Below are 24475 nucleotides of genomic sequence, written 5' to 3'. Positions count from 1 at the left end.
TTTTACCAACTGACTGGAGGTCAAAGGAAAATGCAAAAGATTTGTATTTGTTTTTACACCCTATTTCAATTAATTAAGTATCAATAGTATTATTTTATGTATTCACTTCACTTTTACTACATTTTGTCAGTTTTGGGACTCCATAAAGTGCACCATATTTTGCATAGAGAAAGTAATCAACTCAAGTGGAATCTAGATGGTTTCTCCTGTGTAACATCAGTCTTAGTCAATCACGTCAAAGCACTGATGCTAATACTGAATATTAGACTACTTTCTCATAAAAGCATATATATGTACATAATGAAGACAAATACGTTTCAGACTTCAATTCATTATTTTTTTATTCCCGCAGTTTAGCTGATCCCCAACTGATGATCAAAGTCAGCTAAGGAACGGTTATCAAATCATTTCTAACATCAAAGTTCAGTTTTGTTGAACATTTAAGAGTTCTTACTCCAAAGATGTTCTAACACATCAAGGAGAATCAAAACTGGCTCTACGGAGTTCAATCAAGTCTACGACTAACCGGCCCTTTAAAAAAATGAGTGGTAGAATGCCGTATCGCCTTTGAACCAATGTCCTTCTAGTGAGTAACACCTCTCCCTGAGGTTGAGAAACTGACAGATCGAGGCCAGCTGGTGATAACAGTAGCAAATTAAGATGTATTGCTTTTACCGGGGTGATGAAATCAGGACATCAGAGGGGGAAAATGAGAAACTAGTCTGCTGCTCTCACCACGAGAACTTCCCCGCAAGTCTCCTTTAACTGAAGCTAATCTGAGAACCTCTGGTGAGTTTGTTGCCTTTTTTCTATGTGGGTGAACTTCCCGCGTGCTTGTGTGTGCACATAATAACAAGATTCCTCAATCTTTCATTTTATTTGCTTTAAGAACTCTCAAAGGCGGCCTGCTCATGGTGTGCCATAAATTACTAGACCCTAATCTTAAAACAAGGATGAAAAAAAAAAAACTAGCCAGAGTCTGACTGTTTGTCCAGCTCCTAGCCCTCTCCCACTGGCCTCTGTGAGCCTGCATACAGATTACAGTTCCTTTCTGCCTTGATCCCTCCCAACCTGACAGCCTCATAAAACACATGTGGACAGCAAGACCATTTTTGAAAACTATATCAACAAGCTCTAAGGGAGCCAGCAAAAATGTCTATGTGTTTGAGTGTGGCTTCATGCTGCTGCTGTTTTATCATTTATTAATTTGCTTGGATTTTTTCCACCCTAAAACATGTCTTTATTGGGAATGGGATTAGTCTTGGATATGTTCATCACAGAGGAAGTGCTACGATCAAGAAGAATTACTCATGTGTTACTTCGGCTGGGTGGTGACCGAAATGTTTCCGTAACACTGGCCTCCAAAGCCTGGTCAGATGTGTAGTCTTTACTTTGATCAGATCTTGATCTTTGATTGGACCAAATCTTTGATCAGATTTCAGTCATGCGGTACAAATTACAGAGCACAAAACTGCAAAAAATTCCACTTGCCAATTTTAATGCTGTCCGTGGACTGTGACTAAGTTGTCCCTGAGCCGAACAACATTTGGTGATTTCATGTTTAATACCTTAACCCTCAGAGTAACACGGGGACATCTGCGCCCTCGACCAACATTACTGTGTTTAAGAAGCTGTAGCAGGTTCAGTTTTAAAGCTAGAGTGAAGATGGTATTGGAATGGTACAGATTTGTATCATGAAACTAGACGACCCAAGGCATCCATTGGTACCAACCATGTCATGCTAGCTTGTCAGGAAGGGGGCTAAATAACGTTCCAAAGTTAGGCAGATTTTTGGCAAAGGAAAAAGTGGCATGACCGTTATTTTCCCCTATTCTAAAAATGGTGAATTTAAATATTTCTGCATACTGGGGTCACTAAACAGTCTTGGAATTGCATAAATTGGGTCTGACTGGAAAGCTGAGACTCTTGTGGATTCAATGAGCTCAGTTGTATTCATGTGTGATGATGTCATGTTGACTATGATTCCCACAGTATCCATTTTCATTGTAATGAGACCATTTCTTGAAACTTCACTGTATAAAATGATCTATTGTGACCTCTAGGATAATCACAGCCTCATAAAACTTTACAGCCACAAACTAGAGACCTAGGCAATTTAGAGGATGTATGGCTTCCCTAGGTATATTGAAAATAAGGGGGGGTTCTGAGCAATTTCCAGAACAGAAGGGTTCGCCATCCAATTGCCGAAAAATGCAGTTCTTACAGAAATTTCCAAATATCAAACATTTTTGATACCAAATCACAGCATGAATTTTTCTATGGTGTTCCTCAAGGTCTTGGTGTCTTGATGAGGTATTTTTGACCATTTTTATCAACGCTCGAGTGACCTGCTATCTCCTCCTACAGTTCCCCTGCCCTCCCTTATGAAAAGACATAAATGGGTCTATAGTGGATCTCTAAGGGTTAATGCTGTCAATGATTGTAGCAGTGTGCGGAGTTAAAGGTTCCAACTTAAATGTCTCTTCTTCCTTCCTTCCTGTTTTCTCCTGCTGCAGAGATAAAAACGTCACCTTCCTTTAGAACTCCTGTCTAAGCACCCAATCATGTTGCCATGGAAACCACTCTCTAACTGCTATACGCTTTACAATTTTTTTCTTTCTGCCTCTCTCTCTACTGTATAAAGTGGCCAGTGAGTCTATATATATCTATATATCTACACATATATGTGTGTGTGTGTGTGTGTGTGTATTCAATAGCTCTGTCATGAACTCTTCTGACTAATCAAATCAGGTCACTTCATCCTCTTTGAGGAGTTCTCAGAAGTGGAGACTTGATAGGGAAAAACAGTAAAATGAACTACTGAAACAGACTTTATCAGAGACACAAATGAGTCTTTTACGTAGTTGACCTGGCTTGTACCTCTTGTACAGTCATTTTCAGCCAAGCATAATCATTCAGATTGACCTGAAAGCATGCAGAACTTGGACTCAACAGCACAGCTTAAACACAAATCAGAGATACGTCTGCATACAGATGAACACACAGTCCTGACTGCTGGATTCCCACTAAATAAATGTGTAATTTTTCCATCCTATGATACACTAACATACTGTGAATTCACAATTTCTGTTACAAGTGGATAACTTTTTACTTGATTCCCAAACCGACATCCAATGGTAATATTCTCAAAAGTTTACAACCTTTCATAATCCCACCAGTATTTCTGCATGAGAATCCAGAGTGGGAATTGGGAACAAGCAGTCCTAAGGGAGTTCAGGGATGTGAAATTCTGAATACTGTGAAGGTCTTTCAAGGAGTTGTGTATTCCACCTCACCAACACGTCTTCAAGAGCTGCCATCTGTATTCTGCCGTGATGATTTACTGTACATTTCACAAACTTGGAAACTGTGTGGAATAACATTTCAGCCAAGGAGTTCTACCCTACTTTATGTGCAAGAGCACGCTCCTAGATGTACAGCACAATCCTCTACATATGTAATGTAATACAACAAAAGCAAAAATGACAAAATATATCAAAATACTGTTGGTACTAGCAGTAAAAAAAACAACCTACTTATATTTACCAGCATAGCATGTCTCATTTTCAGCCAACAAAACATTTATAGTGACTAAAACTGTAATGATATCATTATAGCACAGTATATTTGGAATTAGGACACAGATAAAGTGGATGACATATGCCGGATGACAAAAAAATACTTTGTCTACTTCTTAAAGAAATCATAGCGACATGAAAGCCGCATAAATAACAATGATTTATGTGACTTTGTAGATTCTGGATGTCACTGCACCAGCAGAGTTATGAAAACAGTCCAGAACCACAAAATGTCACTTCACTGTTCAAAGCAGACACGCGGCACTGCTGCAGCTTAACTGTTCGCACTAAAAGAAAAACTGCGATTGTAGTTTTTGCATGACAACCACAATTCACTTGTAGTAAACACCGTTAAGACCAGTTAAAAGCAGCTTCAAACGGTGTTCGAGCACTGCGGTGCCATTGCGCTATTTAGTCACAGAGAGTGGGCTAAGAAGCTATTAACACCTGAAGCAGCAGTTTAGCCAGCTAATTATGACTTTTAATGAGCGGGTTAGAAGTCTCTGCTTTTCAACTGCAGACAGTTCTGCGGTCCTTGATGACAGAACATTACAGAATGTGCTGACCTGTAAAGGTTACTCTGTTATCAAGGTCTGTGTTCTTTTGTCATGTTAAAAGCAGAAAAGTTCTGAAAAAGTTAAATGAACACTTTTTTTTTTATAAGTTAAGTTATCATCTTCCCTATTCTCTTAACATCATAGTTTAGATTGGATTAGGTCTTTGCAAATCATCAAATCAAAATCGTTTGTGTTCCTTTATTGTGAACGTAGTCTAGAGTAGAGCTGCAGTCATTAGTGTTTATAAAGTAAATGTATGCTGAAAACAGTATCTTATCTCAGAGATGTCAGGATTTGAGGGCATTAAAGCTTTCATAAATGAACAAAGTAAGCATTTTTTGAGAACAGATGTGTGTGTGTGTGTTCTTCCAGGGCTTGCAAATGACTGTTCCCATGTTCATAAAATACACAACACCCTTTATAGCTTTCAAAATCCAATGACAACAGCACCAGCTTGTACATATTGCACTTACCTCATATGACTCACTGTTCTGAATAGTATAATGCAATGTGGCAACACCATTGACTGACAATAGAAGGAGTATATTACATGCACGTCATATAGAGGTGCAACACCACTGAAAAACAACAACAACCACCTAGACCCTAGATGGAAACTGCTCTCTGGGGGCACAGCTGATGTTAGATAAAGGCTGCCAGCCATGATAACCATAGTAACATAACCTTAATGACAAGGCATGGGTATTGTTAGGATACTGATACTCTTATCTGTACTTTTTATTACGATGCAAAAAATACACAAATAAGTAAAGAGATTGGAAAAGGAGAATACCTTATTTATAATATAAATAATATAAAAAAAACTATAATATAACACAAGAGAACAGAAAATTCATTATATAAACTTAATAATATTTCAATGGAAACAAATCTAAAATCTCAATAAAATATTCCAGACATCAAAACACTGAGTGAAGTTTGAAAATAGGATAAAACACAGACATCGGTCACTATCAGTCTTTCCTCCTGTCCTGTCCTGTGCTGCTGGTGTGGATTCACTGCTGGTAGAGAAGAGGAGCTGCCATCTCAGCCAGTATTTTAAGATACGTGGCTAATTAGGCTAAACAGTTACATAAAGACAGCTTTTATGTTAGCATGCTCGTAGCAACTTGCTGTTAGCCTATCAAACGTGCTACAGTATGGCTAAAACATACCAGCAGTAGATGAGAGACTGCAGACAAAGCAGGTAGAAATATTGCTTTTCTACATGTTAAAGCTTGTTGAACAGCTGTTTTGATAAAGTACTTATTGGCTTTTAACTTGCAAAGGTTTTATTACACTCATGGTAACAAACATAGCTGTCCTAAACAAGTAAAACATTATCTTTTACTTCACCTGGCTTCACCAGTGCAGCCTCCCTGCTGTATGCTGTGTGTGTGTGTGTGTGTGTGTGTGTGTGTGTGTGTGTGTGTGTGTGTTGGAGCTCAGCCCTGCCCTCGCTCAAACACCAACACAGAAAGCAGAGGAGAGAAGGACGGAGCGGAAGCGCAACCAGAAATGAACCAAAACCATATTTTCTGATCCGCTAATCCCACTTCCTGGTTTCTTCAAGTAAAATAACCAACCTTAAAAAACAACCTTACAAATTTAGAACTGCTTCCAGCTTTAGAACTAGCTTTCCTTATTAACAATGAACAGCAAGTATTCTACACAGGCATACCTCCTCGTTTAAGTTTCAAAACAATGATTTTCAAACTGTCATGACAAGAGGCTTGAATGACAACCAAACCTATCCAGAGTAGGACTAATGATTTCATTATTTTAAATCATTATCAATTATTTTCACTATATTTTTATCTATTGGTTTTTCTTGATTCAGTTGATTAATTATTTAGTCTATAAAATGACAGAGGGTAATGACGTTTTATTGGTTTGTTCGACCAACTGTCCATTAGCCAAAGATATTAAATGTGCAATCAAATAAAACTCAGAAAGTTTTGATGTTGGAGCCATGCTAAAAATGTTTGGCATTTTTTCTTTTTAAATGACTTAAACGATCAATCAAGTATCAAAATAGTTGGTGGTTAATTTTCTGTCAATCAACTAATTAATAACTCATGTTCATCCACTTTTATACTGCTTTAGCTATGTTACCAAGTCCCTCCATCTCAGTATGAAGACCCTGGCTGTAAACCCAGAACTTTCCTTTGAGTGAGGAGCGCTGACCAGTGTTGTTTCTAGGTGGGCAAAGATTGCCTGTGATTATTTAACTCCCCTACACTGAGAAAAAGCACTTAAGTCAGCATGAAAAATCCAATTAATAAATGAGCTGTGTGCCCTCTTAGCTCAGAAAGTGTCTCTGACACCCTAAATGTACAGTAATTACATGTCTGTAACATATTCATAATGATGTAAGGGTATGAAACTCCCATGCTGAAATTCTTCCTCAGTAGTGGCAACTACAGTCAGAATTTAGCAGCGTTGTAAAACTCCTCCCACCAGTTATCGATAATGATTTTTAAAATAAGTCCTTCTGTAACAGCATTACAGACACAACAGCAAGAGTGTATCCTCCCTGCCACTGTGTTCATGCAACAGTACAGAGGCAGAGTTAAGACAGAATATGGGTTAAGGCAAGTGAGACAAATTAGCCTGGTTTGGATTACAGGAGTCATAGGAAAAGCTTGAATTCACTTTGGTTATTCAAAGTGATACACACAACTGGACAAGGATTAAAATGCAATATTGAATGAGGGTACACACTGCATTTCTTTTTGCTTCACCATTTTTTTTCATTGCTGGTGTTCTCTTCATCCAGAGCCCAGAGATCAGCCGCTCAATAGTAGCTGCTCAGAGGACTCAGTGGAGGAGTTGTTCCTCTGATGTGGCTACCAGCATGGTTTCATGATAGTGTCATATGCAGCTACATATAGTATGCATGTTCATTAAAGTTGAAATGCATAATGCTTTTTAATTACAAAAAAATGATTGAAGTGGTGTTATTGTACACTGTATCTAGAAATATTTACTGTGGTCGGTCCATAGAGAATGAGGAACTCACAGTACCATCAAGACATGCTGAAATTATACTCATCAATCAACTGATGGAAAATTAATCTGCAACAATTTAAATAATTGATTAAATGCTAAAAAATCCAAACATTCATTGATTTCTGCTTCTTAAATGTTTTTGCTTGTCATATAGTATTTTGGGGTTTTGTTAGGTCATTTTGAGACTACAACCCAGTGAGGAGAGAATGACCCAATGCCCCCCCTAGGACTGCAGGATTATCATATAGGCCTAGCCTAATTCTTGATGTTTTAATTGCTATTATAATTTCAACTTAATAGAACTGCTATTAGGCTAAATATATATTTTGTGTAGGCCTATTCCTTTCCTGGATGTAAGCATTTTAATAATGCTTATATTTCAAAACACACCATAGTTTTGACAGTATAAACTTTACCTTGAATTATGTAGCTGTAGCAGTTGATTCATTTTCATATTAACTTCCTCAGTCACATTACCTGCTCCACTCCCAGGTTACACCAAACATCTATAGTAAAAACTATATCTGTAGCCATGTCTCCCCTAAAATATTTTGTTACAGAGGTGGCTTGGTCTGGGGTGTATTTCAGCACAGACGCTACTGAATGACCATAGAAATATTATAGGAATATTAGAGGAATACTACAGGCAGCAGTGTCTCTATGATCCTCTCTCTCTTTCGCAACTACACATTGCTATTTGTCACTTTGATCATGAAGGTGACACTACTCTATAGAGTATATAAGCTACAATACAGTATAGAATTGAGTATTTATAGTATATCGTTTAAAGAATATTGTAGATCCAAGAAGAAACTGACAGAGGGGCAAGACTGAGAGAAAAAGGTGCAATCACAAATCCATCTGCTACTTCAGCACCACGGACAGTGCCTTGGATTCATCAATACACAGCACAGTTAGGCTGCTGATATTTCAGAGCCATGGTCGGGGCTATAGATTCTAACTTGCACAAACCTCAGTCAGATAAAGGATCAATGAGTCAGGCAAACTACTAAACAACCCCACTGCCCCTGTACTCTCTCTGCTAATAGGGAATGGAGAGGGGTGTGGCAGGTTAACAAGGGGGATGCATTTTGGTCATTATACTATACAAAATATTGGAAAAAATCCAAATTCTAGGCCCAAGACAAATTCTTGTTGCTAGCTTCTAACTGCTTGCTTTATACGTGCATAACACAAAGATATTCAATTTACTGTCATATATGGCAAATAAAAACATAAAATTCTCACATTTCAGAAGATCAAATCAACAAATGTTTGGCATTTTTGCTTGACGAATGACTGGAATGATTAATCAATAACCAAAAATAGTTGCTGATTCATTTAGTGTCAATCGACTAAGCTCTAGACCAAATTATTAATCAAGTAATTAGGGAACAATCTGCAAATGAATCGACAGTTGCAGTAGCTGTCAGGGGGTGTTGCAGTGGCCTAGGGACTTCCATATAAGGTGTGTACCACATTAACGTCCTCATTTAAAATCTGGCCAAGGACTTTTGCTGCATGTCATTTAACTCCCTCTCTCCCTCCACATTTCCTGTCTGCCTCTCGACTGTAGACTATCAATTAAAGGCAAAAAGGGCCCTTAAAATAGTCATAACTTCCGGCCCTATTTGGTATTGTCAATGACATCTTTACTGCATGTCGTCAACAACAACAACTGCACATATGTTACACTAGATGTCCTGTCAGCTTTACTGTAGTTTGAACATGTTAAAAAAGAAGGCAACACTACATTCAACACTCAGAGTACAAGCACCGCTGGAGTTTAATGTTCATTTCACTGGCAACAATATAAACTGTTCTGTGCCATGGACCTGTATTGTACCAGCCAAATTATTGTTCCAGAAAGCTGTTCTGAATGGGAGGCAGTTAAGGGCTGACTTCCTTTCCAAGCCTCCGGCCCAGATGTGCAAATCACTGCCAGAGCAAACACAGACTCGAGTCTCTCCCAGAGGAGAACTTTATTACCTCACCTCCCGCACAAATTTATGACACAACACCAAAAGGGTAAATTTCTAATAACGTAGCCGGGCTTCTCTGACACTAACGAGTGGCTGCAGTCCTGCAGCTGAAATTTACTGTCAGTCACATAATCCCCCCCCCCCTTCCAAATTGCTTCTTAGATGCTTCACAGAGAAGCAATTTGGCGAGAAAAATGTGAGCCACTGTAAAAGGTGGAAAAAATGTGGAATTTAAATTGCACCCAAACCTCCCTGCACATACACACACATACACACACACACACAAATACATGTAAAACCAGATGCACTTTTTAAATGATGTTACTTCAAAGAGGTTGATGGGCCAAGAAAAATACAAAAATCACAGCATGGCCTTTTACAAGAATCTTTTTTTTTCTCTTCCCAAAATGAGGCATACAGCTTTAAGGTTTCACCGTTAACTAGAACATTGAGTCCAGCCTTTAAAAGATTCTGATCTCTGACTCTGTGGTCTTCAAAAACTCAAATAATTACTGGGGGTTAGCTGAGGATATAGTGTCCTGATGACACATGGATGAGGACGGGGGTCTGCAGTCACCAGCAGGACTAAAAGCCGTTGGTAAGAAAAGCACTGTGTGATGAGCTACAGTACTGTATGTTATTACGTGAAAGGTGGCTGAATTCATGTCAATTGCAGCGTAAGAGTGGGGACTAAGACTTTAAATGGTGGAAAACATTATCAACACATCAACAGAAACTTTTTATATTGCTCTTGTAGTTTAAGAAGTTTTTATGGAGGTTTTAATACACTGTGAAAACTTTTGAAATCATTGAAATGCATAGATGGAAACAAAATGACAATGTTGTGTCATTATGGCTACAAAACTAAGAGCACATGAAGGAATATTTTTGGAGTGAAGCACTTTGATCATATTATGATTAAATGTCATATTCTCTATGAGTCCTATAAGTGGTTGAATATCTAGAGCCACTAATATTCCATTGGGAGAATTCCATTTTTGCCTTGATCCAATAATAAACAGCCAGGTGATGTTGTCACCAATGAGTATGATTTAGCACAAAACGCCCAAAAAGTTCACTGGTTCCAACTTCTTTAATGTGACTACATTTTAGTTTTCTTCTTTTCAATCAGAATAAACTGAATATCTTTGGGGTTTGGACTGATTGGTCAAAACACGAACAAGACATTTTATTCATTGCGGGCTCTGGGAACTTGTAATGGCATTTTTTGCTATTTGCTGATATATTTATATAGACTAAATTATTATTTGATAAAATCAGTTACCACTCTGAACAGCCTTCTGGAAGAACACGTGTTCTGTTAAACTCCTACAATGGACACAAGTATCAATACAACCCACTGTGCATTACATATTCCTAAAGATCCCCTCCAGACATGTATTCAGACATATAAAAATACTCTGCTTGGAACAATAAAAGTATAATTACCACTTCCTTCAAATGACATCTACCCCTTCTCCCTCATTCCATAGGCCCTTAAAATAAGATTTTTAAAGAGAACACAGAAACTTTCAACTTTCAGCAGACGAATGTGAAAACAGCCTTCTAGTGTCAAACTCTGCTCATACATCATTCTGCACAGTAAAAGCTCAAACATCCAACTCTAAGAATGTGGAGGGGGACTTTAACTTGCTAGAGACTCTGCAACAAGAGAGAGAATACACAGTTGTATCCAGTAAATTCCTAGTGCTTGAGAAACATCTTCCCAGTTAACTTGTGACAATGCGAGTACATAGTGTAACACGCTCCCAAGTCTGATCAGATCATCCGCTTTACTCCACAAAAGACTTGTTCTGTAGTTATTCTGTCATTATTGTTTTGAGTTGGCCTACAGTATGTGATTACACTCAGAGACAAACACCTGGCGTAATTTCCCACACACCATGTTTAACAGTGAATATGCTGAGAGGAACCATGTATGACATTAATCATAAGGAGGCTATGGCAGACTCAAACAGCCAATGAGGGGACTGGATCCTAACCACCACCTAAACAGAGTTAAATGCTTACAGGAACAGCATTCAGCAGGCATCTTATCACAGTGCTGCTGAAACACCAGTTCAAATGTAATTACTGCTTGTTATCAACGCAGCCATACAATGTTAGCTTAAATTGCTTTTGTTTCTTGAGAAAACATATGTACAGAGCTCCCCTGAGGTCAGCTGAGAAAACAAAAATTCATGTATAAATCTGTACTCTCGGTGTAGAAATCTGTGCAACCATGCCCTCAGATTCATAATCTGTTCCCTCAAATCCATTCCCATGGAACTGTGCCCTCAGAACCCCTCCCCCGAAGAGTGATTGTCCAATCGTAGCTTAGCAACCATAACTAGGCATTATATTATATAATATAATAATCCACACTGACTCGGAGACGCCACGTTTCTTTACACTTTATTTTATGTTGCCATATTAATAATATTCAGTCTATAAATAATTAGCCTAATAAATGTTTTTTTATTAAACACTTTACAGTATTAGTCAACAACTGTGGACATGTAGGAGTGGAGGCTGCTGTATAAACACATAATGAGATAGTAGAAGTTATAATTGTTGACAAATATTGTACATTAATAAACACTTAAAGATGTCCTTATGTCTGCTTGTAGCTACATTACAGTGTGTTATAAACCGTATTTTTATGCCTCTCTTCTTTTGTCATGAAGCATTATCTCCACAGATATAGTCAAACAAGTCAAATTTTAACCAACATTTCAGAAAATCAATAAAAGAAAATGCAAGTTAATGTACGTTTCCATCCAGTGCTGTTTGAGCCTGATCACAGGGGCAACGCTTTACAAATCTGTGGCGATGGATTCGTAATTCGAGGGCGAAGATTATTAATCTAAACCGAGAGTACAGATTTACAGACGGATCTTTTTGTTTTTCTCAGCTGACACCAGGAGGACTCCCTAGATATAACCTACACAACAACTAGAAGTTCTGGTTTGTAATTCAGAGCTGGCACCTTGCATTTCACTGAGGACATTTTGTCAGACAGCAAAAGAATTCAAACAACAAACAAAAGAAAAGCGTAAAAATAAATAAAGAAAAGGCTGCAGCTGCCAAGTATTTATATTTGGGTAGCAGGGATGCTACTTGCACCATGAATGTGGAATGGCGTCGGCCTCCCCGGTGTGAATTTTCATTAAATGTTTTCGGTCCCAGAGTAGAACGCAACGTATGGAAATGACAGACACGAATGCAAACTCATTAATATGCAACACCAGTCCTTAGAGATCTGTTGAGCTTCGCATTTATTTGCCTTAGCTTATTTCCCTCCACCCCATAATGAATTAACTGTTGTCTAAATTAGGCCTTTAGATTAACTATTCAAACTATTCAAAAAGCTTCCACAGTCTCGTGGCACAAACATTCAATAATGGCGGATACATCATTGGGGACCATCATAGAACTATTCCCCACATCTATATGTCTGTTCATTTAAACAGACATATACACTGTATATACTGCAGTGTCTGCTGAAACTGACAAATACAACTCACTGAATAAATAGTGTCACTTTCTTTCCAAAGAACTGCAGAACTACTTCTGGAAGTTCACCCCCAAAAATTACCAATTCTCTGCTGTACATTTCCTACTTGGTTTAAGTCTGACAGTTTCTGCTGTCAGGTCTGAGTATCAAACCATCAGTATCAAATGAAATGCATCTGTAGCACAAAGTATTAAAAAGTGACACGTATCAATCTGACTAAGTCTAAGTCATCATCTTGTTTCCTTTCCTTCCTATTTTATCAAATATTTCCTGATCTAAATCAGCAACTTTTTTATCTTTTATACTGTATATTTTTAGGAAAATCTTCAACACTGATGCACTGAGCACTTTTATTAAATGAAAAAAGGGTTGAAAACTACAGCACGGCCAATATTGGATGTTTGAGTCAAATATCAATATTGATACTTGACTTCTAATAATAATATATGGGCTTTTTTTTTTTACATAAGCATAACTTAAACAAATATATTCTATAAAATTCCCTTAAATTTGTTATTAGAGAAGTGTAAGCAAGGCAGAGTTTGTGCTGAATGAGACATTTTACTCAGTAGAGCCGAAACAATTAGTCAAATAATAGATATATCTTTGGGTTCGGACTGTTGGTTAGAAAAAAAACAAGAAATTTGAAGGAGTCTGGGGAATTAATAAATAGTTTTCCACTACTTTTGACATTTTATAGACTAAAGAATTAATCAATTGATTGAAAAAAGAATAGATTAACCTATAATGAAAATAACAGTTGCAGACCTACTTGTCAGTGGTCTTTGGTGTACAAACTACATAATGTAGGCAATGTTTCTGGATGACCTCTAACATATCTTTGGCATTTGTGTGCTGCAATTTCTTATCAGCCAACATATATATCAACAAGAAGCTACAGTTGGATGATATATTGGCCCACTCAATTTGTCAACATAGCTTTAATAGAAACATGTTTATATTCATAAAACTAATGTATCAAAAAGTGCCATTTTGGTATTGGTACCAAACAGGGGTGTTATATTGGGACTAGGGATGGGTATCATTAGGATTTTATTAATACATATATTGATATGGTGCTGCTTATTGGTATCCATACTTATAGGTGCTCTTATTGATACTCCTTATTAATTCTGGTGAAGAAAAAACAACCATGCTTCTCCATCAGAAAGAGGCTTGTATTAAGAGCAGGGACTCAATACATGCACACAGATAGTTAGCTGCTTCCAAACCACAAGCGTACATTTGAAAACACACGACATACACTGTATCTAAGAGCAGAATGTTTTTGACAGCTGGAAGATCATCAGACCAGCACAGCCAGTCATGCAGCTAAAGTTAATGTTCATGCTTGAAGTTTTGGTTTAAAGCACCCCTCTGCTGAAAAATGTCTTTTGCTTACTGTAACTTCACTTTGGTGTTTAATCTTCTCTGTGCTGAATGATGTATGTGCAGAGTTTTTTTACTCATTCATCTGCTGAAGGTGAAAAGTTTCTCTGTGCTCACCTTAAATCTGAGTTGAAGACATTTGGATTCTGGATTTTTCAACTTATTATCCAAAGCAGAGTATTTTTTATGTCTTAAAATATGTGTGGAGGAGCTCTTTAAACTAGAAGTGTTATCTTCTAAAGTTAACAGCTGTGGAGTTTCATGTGACAACAGGTGTTACTTTGATTATTTGAGATTCATTTTCCTATTTCCTATGTTTAAATAAAATCTTAAAACATATAAAATATTCAGTGTTCAATTGTTAAATTAAATTGCAATATGAGGCCTGATACCTTCCTCTTTAAACATGGTGGTGAATGAAACAACAGCCTGTGTCCACATCACCAAAACTTGATTATAACTTATAAACCTGAACACATGTCTTGTCCTGCAGCTTAGTTTGTTGAACGAGCAACCAAACAAACATTCACCAGGGAAAAGTGCCCCACTAATGTCAGTTAGCAGCTAGATAGCTAATTAGCTGCTCAGCTGCAGCACATTAAACAGCGTGTAAACATAGGCTACCTGCAGATGTCATTTCGGACCTGTTAGATGCTGGTTTGGTTGTTGTTCTTCAAAATCCCTGTGTCATGGACATGCTGTCTGTCCATGACTTGTACTTACAGCAGTTTGTTTACTTTGTCTTAAATGAGACATTAAATTTTGCAATTAATCCACGGTTCACATGCATGCCAAACCGTGGGGGGCGATCAGTATGGATCACGGATCTGCTACGTTTTGTTGCATCACTAGCATGTAGGGCTGTAGTTTCCTGGTCGACTTGTCAATTAGTTGGCCAATATGCTCTCGCCCGACCAAATTCTCATTGGTTGAATAATTGCTGTGTTACTTTCATAAGGAGAGAAGTGCTATGTCAAGAGCCTGCTAGGTCTAACTGTGCCCAACATTTACTGAACGTACTGAACGTTTACTGAATCAGTGTTTCTCTTATAATTATAACAACTAGTACCCCTGCCAGGCCAAAAAGATATTTTTTAATGCCAAAAATAAAGACAAATATCCATTCATTCAGAAATTAATAGTGTCTGGCAGCCTCTGTGCAGCGCTGTTCCGAAACGTGAGTCAACCTCTGTGTCATTACTTGGGAAACTATTGGTAGTGTAGCTCCGTTGAGGAATAGGGCTTTGCGTAGTATGTGGGTGTAGTGGATGGGAGAGAGTGAGCAGCAGAAAAGTGACGGTGAATGCGAGTGGAGCAGAGGAAAAGGTTAGCAGTAAGTTGTCAGTCTGGTAGTAAATGTACAGTACACTCTACAGTGTAGCTGTTAATAATTGCTGCAGCTTCTCAAGACCAAGAGAAGTCACTTCTGTTGTTTCCCAAACTGCTGGAAAAGTGAAGGGGGTTAGCTCCAAAGTTAGCAACAATGGGTTAGCCTAACGTGAAGGTGCTAATCTGAGAAATAGAGAACAGAGAAATGTGTGACTGCTGACTTCACTCTGTCCCGTAACATCCAACAATTTGTAATTCCACCCCCCTGCCCCCGTAGATAATTGATTAGCTGAATGTGCGTTATGTACGATTTCAGTTGACCAAGATTTTCTTTGGTTGACTACAGCCCTAATAGTATGAAAACAGAAAATGCCCAACATTAAATGACTGGCTGAAAGATATTCAAATAAAGATAGCATTACTGAATGCTGTACCTTAGCTTTGTCACAGTTGGGTACCAATTTAACACCGGTCCTCGGTACCTACCCCTAACTGATATCAAAACTTTTCTGATGCCGAAACAGCCCTACCTCTGTCTCTTGATTTGGATTAATTGAGTTTTAATTGATGCTTCATAATAATGTCCCATTTTCTGCACCCATTGCTTTCCATGAGCTTATGAATTGTAGGCTACCACTAGCTGCTCTGTTAGACAAATGCTTAGTGTTGATTTGGAAACCTGGTAAGTTATTTCAATGCACTGCGCAATGCTATTTATGGTGAGAGTGGATAAAACCCTGAATGTTGGTGATTCCAAGCAACAGTCTGGTCTGAATTCATGGGGTGGTATTGCAAAACTACTGCACAGTCAAATTCCTGGGCAGTCACAGTAGTAAAGGCATTTAAGATGCTGAACATCAGCTTGAGTCTGGCCAGGAACCTCTCTTGCATGTCACCCCCCGCTCTCTCCCCTTATTTCCTGACAGCTTTCTACTTTCTGCTCTCTACTCAAGGCAAAAATGCCAGAAAAAACACTTTTACAAATGTAATTCCCACATTAATTAAATAAAATCATAAGTGTTTTATTCATGAGAAAGTCTGCAAACGTATTTACCTTCCATGCCTGTTTGAAAGCAACAGGCCACCCTGAAATGAATGTGAAAACCTAATTAGTGTAAGCTTGAGGTTTTCTGAACTATACTGTATGGTTGGCCATATTTCTATTGATCTCTAAAAAGTATTCAGTATGTTTGATTTGATTTGATTTATCTGGATCTCTTTTAGCTCATTGGCTAGTCTTGCAACAGTCCACAGTCAGTATTTGACAACTTTCAAAATAAAGCTTTTTGCTTTAAGACACTCACTGCACATTGCTCATACACATCTGAAACATAAAACAGACACTTCAAAGGAAATGAAAGGTACAATGTGAAAATCAAGTGAAAGTATAAAATAAGCGACTGCTTCAAAGTGACACCTAACTGACATGGACAAAGGATCTCTCTAGATCTAACCATCACCACACACATTCACATACCTGGGCTGCTTTTTAACTGCTTTCCAGTTGATTGCCAGCTTGTACCACTACAACACAAAATAACTGAACAAAGCCACACCCACCAGTAACACTAAACCCTAAAACAAATATTCAAAGACCTTAAGTTGGCAAAACTAGGTGACATGTGACAGTGCAAACCACACAGAGTCACTCAGTGTGTTTCACAGTAGCAGCAGCAGCAGCTCTAACTTGTAATGAAGCGCCGCAGATGAGGTTCAGCACCATGGACAGCGGCAAGCACACTTCCACAATGCAAACTTTGCTGCTTTCTGCCAAACTCCCTGTTATTCAAGCACTGCTTAATGGCCAGTAAATGTAGCTTGCTTTGGTCTAAACTTTGGTTAAGTTGGTTTGATAGAGCCTAAAAGCTAAAATCGAGGCGTGAACTGCCGTGTTTTAATCATCCACAGGACATATAAGACGGGGACCGCGCACAGTGACGCATAAACAACAGAGACAGATTAGCGTAAAAGTTGTACTAAAGTGAGTGGAGTTTGGCTACATTCAAGTCTGTTGCATTACACATGTAGCTAGCCGATGGGAGGCAAATACACTTGAATGTGCATACAGCATTAAAGTGGTGCTGCTCTTACAAATAAACACAGTGTTGGCTATAATTCAAAGAAAAAAAACAACATTTTTGTTAGCACTGACATGCTAAGCGGCCTTTTATTCCACTAAGAAGTGCTAAATGATGTTTTAGCACCACAGTAGTATCAATAACAGGCGCTGGGCTTATTATCGACTATTGACTGACTGATTATGATGTATAAAAGCAGTTAATTGCCTTAGATAACCATTCTGGTCGTTATATGTGGCACAGTGTGTTTTAAAACAGTGAATAGCCTACACGGTATGTAGCAAGGCCTGAGCTAATAGACAGATGCTCCGGTGTAATAATAAAGAGTAAGGGGGCTTTAATCTGCTCAATTAGCGGCTAATGAACCGCGGAGATTGTGGTGTTTCGAGAACTCACCGAGGACGAAAAACGGGAGCTCGGTGTTTTCCAGGTCGTCCACCACCACGACATCTCCCGGAAAATCGTTTCTAACGGAGAACAGCAGCTTGGACTCGGAGGCCGACGGACTGTGCATGATGCTCAGGTCGTTTTCCCTCAAAAACGGCAGCGCCGACACGGTGACGCTCTTCATCTTGCACTCGGTGTCCTGGCTCTGGTCCTCGTCGCCGTTGAGACACCGGACATTGGCCGTTTGGACAGCCAGAAGGACCCACGCCAGCCCCAACAGCAGCGGTCTCGGCCCCATGTTGATGCTCGCAATCTCCGTCGCTCCGTTTCCTCGCTGTTTCTCTCTCGGGCTGATTCAGCCTCTCAGCCTGGCGGATGAGAGAGCAGCAGAGAGAGTGAGGGGGTGTGATCCACCGGCGGGCTCTCACAGTGTCGGAAACAAACGCCTCTTGTTTCTCACACAGGCTGTGATCCATCACATGATTTTTGAAGATACAGCATTGAACATTGACTGGTTGACAGCTGTGTGTTTTAATGCTGTTGACCCTTTCAGTGTAATTGATCGATAAACTGTTCAAATGACTTTGTAATGGCCATGCCTGGATCACCAACAGGACATGCACCCACTATGCCCTGGGGGTCATATTAACAAAATCATCATCATTTGTAATTTAATTGTTCATTCGCCCTCCCATACAGATTTGCATATTATGTCTAAGCAACACTAGTGAGTATCTTTAGTAGTTTGCTTGACCTCTATGATTGGGTGGACACTTGACTGCGTTCATGCATAATTGCCTAATTGATGGTGTAGATGCATTTGAATATTTAAACTCACTGTCCGTGTCTGTAGTACGACACCAAAGATATAAAAGAAGAAACGGTGTTGAATTGGCACTGGAAAGCCATTAAAGGGGCTGCTGAAGCAAGCACTAAAAATATTAACAAAATTGGAGCAAAATTACAAACCCAACAACTACAAAAAAAAAGAAAACACAGAAAGTTGCCTGTATTCTTCTGTTGTAGCCTTATTTCACAACTTCACAGAGCTCACTTACTCAGTGCTTAGAGAACCCAACAGTACACACCTGTTCTCACTCTCACTGGCCAAGCATATGATATAAATAACAAAAGAAAACAATAAAAAGTACCTAATCTTGTGAAGCACAAATAAAACTACAAAACAAGCTGGTGCACTGCCATCTGCATGAGCTGACAGATAAATTAACTGATTAACTAAAATGCTGGACTGAAATTAATTATTTAATATTTCAAAAACTACTAATGTTGGGAAACAAGACATTGAGAAAACTGAGTAAAGCAGCCTTTTCACAGTCACTCTCAACTTACAAGTGTAAGATATCAGTGTTATGATTAGCTGGTACTATAACAGGCCTTGTTCACTGAAGACATTATAACATATCACAGTAGGAAGAGAACAGATGTAAATAATAAAACTAATGATGGCTGAATTCCATTTAGCTGCTTGGGTTCCTGGTATTGCTTATACTGGCTCTCTGTCACATTGTCATGGCTTACTGGGACACTTGAATACAATAAAATAATACATTTTGACGTGTCATAGCCAGGAAATCTGTCTTAAAACAACAGGCAGGTGTCCATATGAACAGTGAAAGATGTTTTCCTCACTGTAATCATTCCTCCTGTTCATACTGACTATTAAAAGATCCCCTTCAGTGTGTCCACACAGTCATTTTGTGCAAAAATGCATTTAAAATTTGATCTCTTGAGCTGTGGTGGAAGTATAGTAACAAAAAGAAGGACTTTGGCACTAAAAAGACTGTAACATTGAAAGATATCTACTTGATTTGACTCATTTGGATGTCTGAAGCTTCATATTAGCTTCAGATAAACTAAAATAATATTTTTCCAACAAAAGGAGGGTTGTGGAATTTGGCTCTCATCACTTACATTGTAAATGCATTATGAAGGGTTCCTCTAATAGTCAGTATGAACGAGACAAATGATTAGAGCAAGAAAAAACGATTTCAATGTTCATCTGGGTATCTGACTATTGTTTTAAGACAGACTTGAAAAATTGTGACACCGTCCTTTAACTCATTTTCAGTACACATTTGCCCCCCTCATGAGCTCTCATCATGTTAACAGAACTGCAAAGGTGTAAAACTGGGTTTTGTGGCCATGCAGCTTGATGTTAATAATGACTAAGGTAAGGTATCATTCATCGCCTCTGTCAGAATTTTTATTTGTAGTTGGGATTTATGGTAGGTGAATGGAACATGCAATCATCCACACTGTATTAAAAAGAGCGGGATGGGATTGTGGTGGATGAAATCAAGTTGCATACAAATGGTTGTATATAAAGCTGATCTTTGTAACATCATTTACGAGCTGAGCTAGTGGCTCCCTGTGTCCCCATCATGACTCACTGTTCTGATTGGTATGAGCATTTAAATGCCTGCCAGTGACACTTCCAGCTGCAATCATGCAACGTTCATGTGATGTTATATCTGGGAAGATGGTAAACTCAAGCTCCCAACCATATCCTCTCTGTCAGCTCTCCAGTTGTAAATGCTAATCGTGACCTTGGAGTTTTGCTTTATGCACCCATTTCTCTCATGTGATGTTACCAATGGGAAGATAGTCTCTAATAGTTTGGAGACATGGCAATGAATCCTAGGGTCAAAAGTACCTAAGAAGCACATATTTGACCAATAATTCAATGATACTGTTGCATAGTCTCTTAGATAAGCCCCGTTTATACAGCCTGGTCAAGGAGGGAATGTTGCACCATTATTCTGGGCCTAAAATGACATAATGTTTATTCTAGAAAGACGTACCACGGAGGAGGATCTTCAAAACTTTCGAGAGAAGTCCCAGAAGAGGACATAACCCATATGAAAAGGGACAAGGTATTAACAGTTCGTTTAATAGCTAGCATTATGAACATAGGCGTGATTTAATATAGTAACCTGCACCAGACTAATCCTCACTGACTGCATATTGTGACAGTATAACTTTACAGGCAATGAACACATCAGCTATATGACACTGGAAAAAAGAGGATTACATGAATTTTGCTTTTTAGGCTTATGGACAAAACCTTCAGCACTTTATACCTACTGTGGTGGGATACTTTAGATTTGCCTATAGCTGTATGTCGTATTTAGAACCTGAAACCTTCAGTGATCTGATCACCAAAGCTTTTTCTGTGTTGTACTCAGAGTGAGCTACAAGGAGCCAACGAGTGTTTGTCTGCTGTCATTTGATCAACTGGTAGAAAACGTCAAGCTGAACAGATACCCTGATCTATGGCAGTAAGTGATATAGTGGAGAATTGCTTGTCAGCCAGTTCTAAGTACCCCTGTACAGAATAAAAATATCTATAGCTAACCCTAAAGGTGAGTGAAAAACCCTCAGATAGAAAGAAGGGTCAAGAGTTCAACTAGTCTAGGAGTAAGATTTCTTCACAACCATGTATGCCAGAATAACAGCAAACAAGTGTGGACAAAAGCAGCGTCGCATGAAAAAGTGACACTGCTATCACATTGAATTGAAGAACAAACAATACTGTCCTTTAAAGGCTTGTCAGATCAACACATTAAAGAGACATAGAAACCTACATAACTATGATTTGTCTTACCACTGACTCAGACAAAAGTATAACATAAACTAACTGTTAAACAAAGGTTAAATAACTTTCATACAGTCAACTGTCTCATTTTACACAACAAGGAGCTAAGTTTAAAATAGACACAGCATGTTGATGATATAGTGCAGGTGGTGAATGACAGACTAACACTGACCACTTAGTTTGAGAACATTTGAAAAATATATAATATATAAAAGAAATACATCAAATGATAACCACTATTTAAATCTCTCTCACAGTGACATCATTACTTTAATAGCAGGTAATAATGTTGTTCTGACACATGAAAATGATCTCAGAATAGATATGCTCACAACATACAGATTTATGGAAAACAGTAATTAATTACTCAGCTGTCGATATTATGTTACTATTTCATCATGTCATTTTAAGCTCAGCCAGCTGTGCTGTTACTAAGGAAATACAAGAAATAGATGTGAACACTACCTCTTAAGCAGTTTATATAGCATTTGGCAAGAGAAGTTTGTTTTAAATATCACATGTAAAATAAAGTTATAAAAATCAATGTGACATGTATTTTACATCATATATAGTCTATACAGACAGATGACAAATTCAAGGAAAAACTGGTACAGATCTGAATGCTTGACCACCAAGGTTTGAGTCCACTTGTCCCCTTAGAGGGAAGGGTCACTGCATGTCAATATAAAGTTGTTCTGAGTCATCACCTTTATCCAATGATGGAACATTTCTGTCCTGATCGGAGTGGTCTCTCCCAAGATGACAATGCTCCCATCCATAGGGCACAAGGGGTCACTGAATGGTTTGATGAGTATGAAATGATATGAATCATATGTTATGGCCTTCACAGTCACCAGATCTCAATCTATTGGAACATCTATGCGAGATTTTAGACTGATGTGTTAGACAGCGCTCTCCACCATCATCATCAAAACACCAAAATAGGGAATATCTTTTGTAAGAATGGTGTTCATCTCTCCAGTGGAGTTTCAGAGACTTGCAGAATCAATGCCAAGGCACAACTGCAGTAGCCCTGCATCTGGACATCCTGCAAACCCAGAGGCTGACATGGTTCACTGACGTCTCCAAGAATCTACTGCAACCTACCTAAGACAGGATGATCAACTCATGGACAGCCAAATACTTAATTAAACACATGCTATAATGTAGACTGTCTGACTCTTAAAATGTAAATAGAACCTTTTTCAGAAGTTAAATCTGAAACCACGTCTTTGTTAACATAATTTATACATCTGCATGGTCAAACAAGGGGCAGGCAAAAGTGGCTTTGCATGTTTGGAGTGTGTTCTAAGTTGTAACCAAAGTAGACAAGGAATGCATACTCATAAATCCTATGCAATCTTTTTATTGAAATCCTATAGATCAGCATTTCAACACATCTTACTTTGTTCAGGGGGTTTGAGCTGTGAAAATAAATTAACTGAGACCAGCAAATGTCCATCTGTTTCAATGTAATGTTCATGGTTTTAACAGGAACATTGAAAATATCATTGATGGTATTACAGTTCATGCAAAAGATCTCAGTCAATGAGAGAACAACTTCAACCAGAAGAGTTCACCTTTTTGTTAATCCAACATTCAGACCAACTCTAATGGCATTAATGGCAGAGCTTTAAAGTGTATGGTAACATCTATCAAGATGGCTGATGTCAGATAAGCTATAATCATCTTAGCAGGGTGGAAATATATTTGGCAGATAACCAGCAACGTTGCACTCACTTCTGGTCAGAGTGACCTGGTACAGTAAGCTGGTGTCTCTGAAGATACCTCAAAACCTCTTCTGAGCGGCTATGTTATGCAAATAGTGAAACACTGTTTAATACCTTATTGTTATGTGTTGCCAAATCGTGGTATTAAGAGACATTATTTATACAAGCCTGTTGACCAAAATATTTGATGTCTGAAAGTCAATTTTCTCTTGCTGTGACCTAGTTGATATTTCTGTATTGTGGGACACTGCAGAGTTCTGACAAGACACAGATCCATTGTCATGGTTGAAATGCGTCTTTACCTGCAAAGAAAATTTTAATTTTAATTTTAATTTTAATCTCATACACTGCAGAGCCCTGTCCACAGAAGTTTAGTTAACCTCTGGGTCACAATATTCTGGTAATTATTTTAACTATTGTAGGAATTTAATTTGTGGTGGTTCAGAGTTCACAGCCAAGTCTAATGGTGAAAACTGGAATAGATTTTACAGGGTACATGGCCAGTTAACAGTGATCTCTCGTGCCTTTTTATGTCTTACATAAAGCACTTTGAATTGCCTTGTTGTTGAAAGGTCCCATACAAATAATCTTGCCTTGCCTCATCTTGTGATGCTGCCATGGAAGAGTTTTCTGAATTAGGAGATCTAAAAATGTCTAAATGCTAAAATGAAAATGTTTTTGAACTTTTAATTATTTACTGTCCCTCATTTTTATATTGAAATAAAAAGCCATCAGTGTTGCTTCTCTGCAGTGGTTCATGTGTTGGACTCAGTGTGAGTAGTGACAGCACAATGAACACCAGAAATAGCTGAGCATGAAATCATGTGATTGTATTAGCCAAAACCAACTTGTAGACAGAAATTCTGAGGATTTCTTGTCACCAGAAGTTTTTTTTAGCAGCAATCCATCAATCTAACTGGCTACATATTGTGACTGTAGCTTTTCTGATGTCTTCTGTGTCAGAACAACATTATTACCTGCTATTAAAGATACTGTTGTCTCTAACTGCTTTAGATCAGGGAATCTGTTCAGCTAGACATCTTCTACCAGTTGATCAGATGACAGCAACACTCGTTGGCTCCTTGTAGCTCATTTTAGATACAACACAGAAAAAGCTTTAGTGATCAGTTCACTGAAGGTTTCAGGTCCTAAATACATACAACCACTGGTGGACTCAAGTGGGGAGCAAAGGTGGCAACCGCCCTCCCTGGTGCCCCCAAGGATAAAAAAAAACACCATGAAAGTGCCCTCTACGGTGCCCCCACAGTATGATAAAGTGCCCTCTAAGGTGCCCCCACAG

The 24475-nt window shown here is 38.5% G+C and overlaps 1 protein-coding gene and 1 long non-coding RNA gene across 5 annotated transcripts in view; both read right to left on the bottom strand.

Moving 5' to 3' along the window:
- The window catches only part of astn1 (astrotactin 1), a 393038-nt gene extending 374762 nt beyond the window's left edge, over positions 1-18276 (bottom strand). The window contains exon 1 of one of the 4 annotated variants that reach the window (XM_044367649.1): positions 17839-18276. In XM_044367649.1, the coding sequence (XP_044223584.1) occupies positions 17839-18127 (289 nt within the window). In that variant the 5' untranslated portion in view covers positions 18128-18276. The remainder of the gene's footprint in view (positions 1-17838) is intronic. The other 3 variants (XM_044367646.1, XM_044367647.1, XM_044367648.1) reach the window with 3 other exon arrangements.
- Positions 18277-23086: 4810 nt separating this feature from the next.
- LOC122994534 lies at positions 23087-24265 on the bottom strand. The gene is made up of 2 exons (XR_006406614.1): positions 24153-24265; positions 23087-23477 (listed from the first exon to the last, which is right to left on the bottom strand). It is a non-coding gene; the product is annotated as an uncharacterized LOC122994534 (long non-coding RNA).
- Between the last annotated feature and the right edge of the window lie 210 nt (positions 24266-24475).

The sequence above is a fragment of the Thunnus albacares genome, chromosome 12, assembly GCF_914725855.1.
Source record: "Thunnus albacares chromosome 12, fThuAlb1.1, whole genome shotgun sequence".
Taxonomy (NCBI): Eukaryota; Metazoa; Chordata; class Actinopteri; order Scombriformes; family Scombridae; genus Thunnus; species Thunnus albacares.
This window is presented reverse-complemented; position numbering and strand designations above follow the sequence as displayed.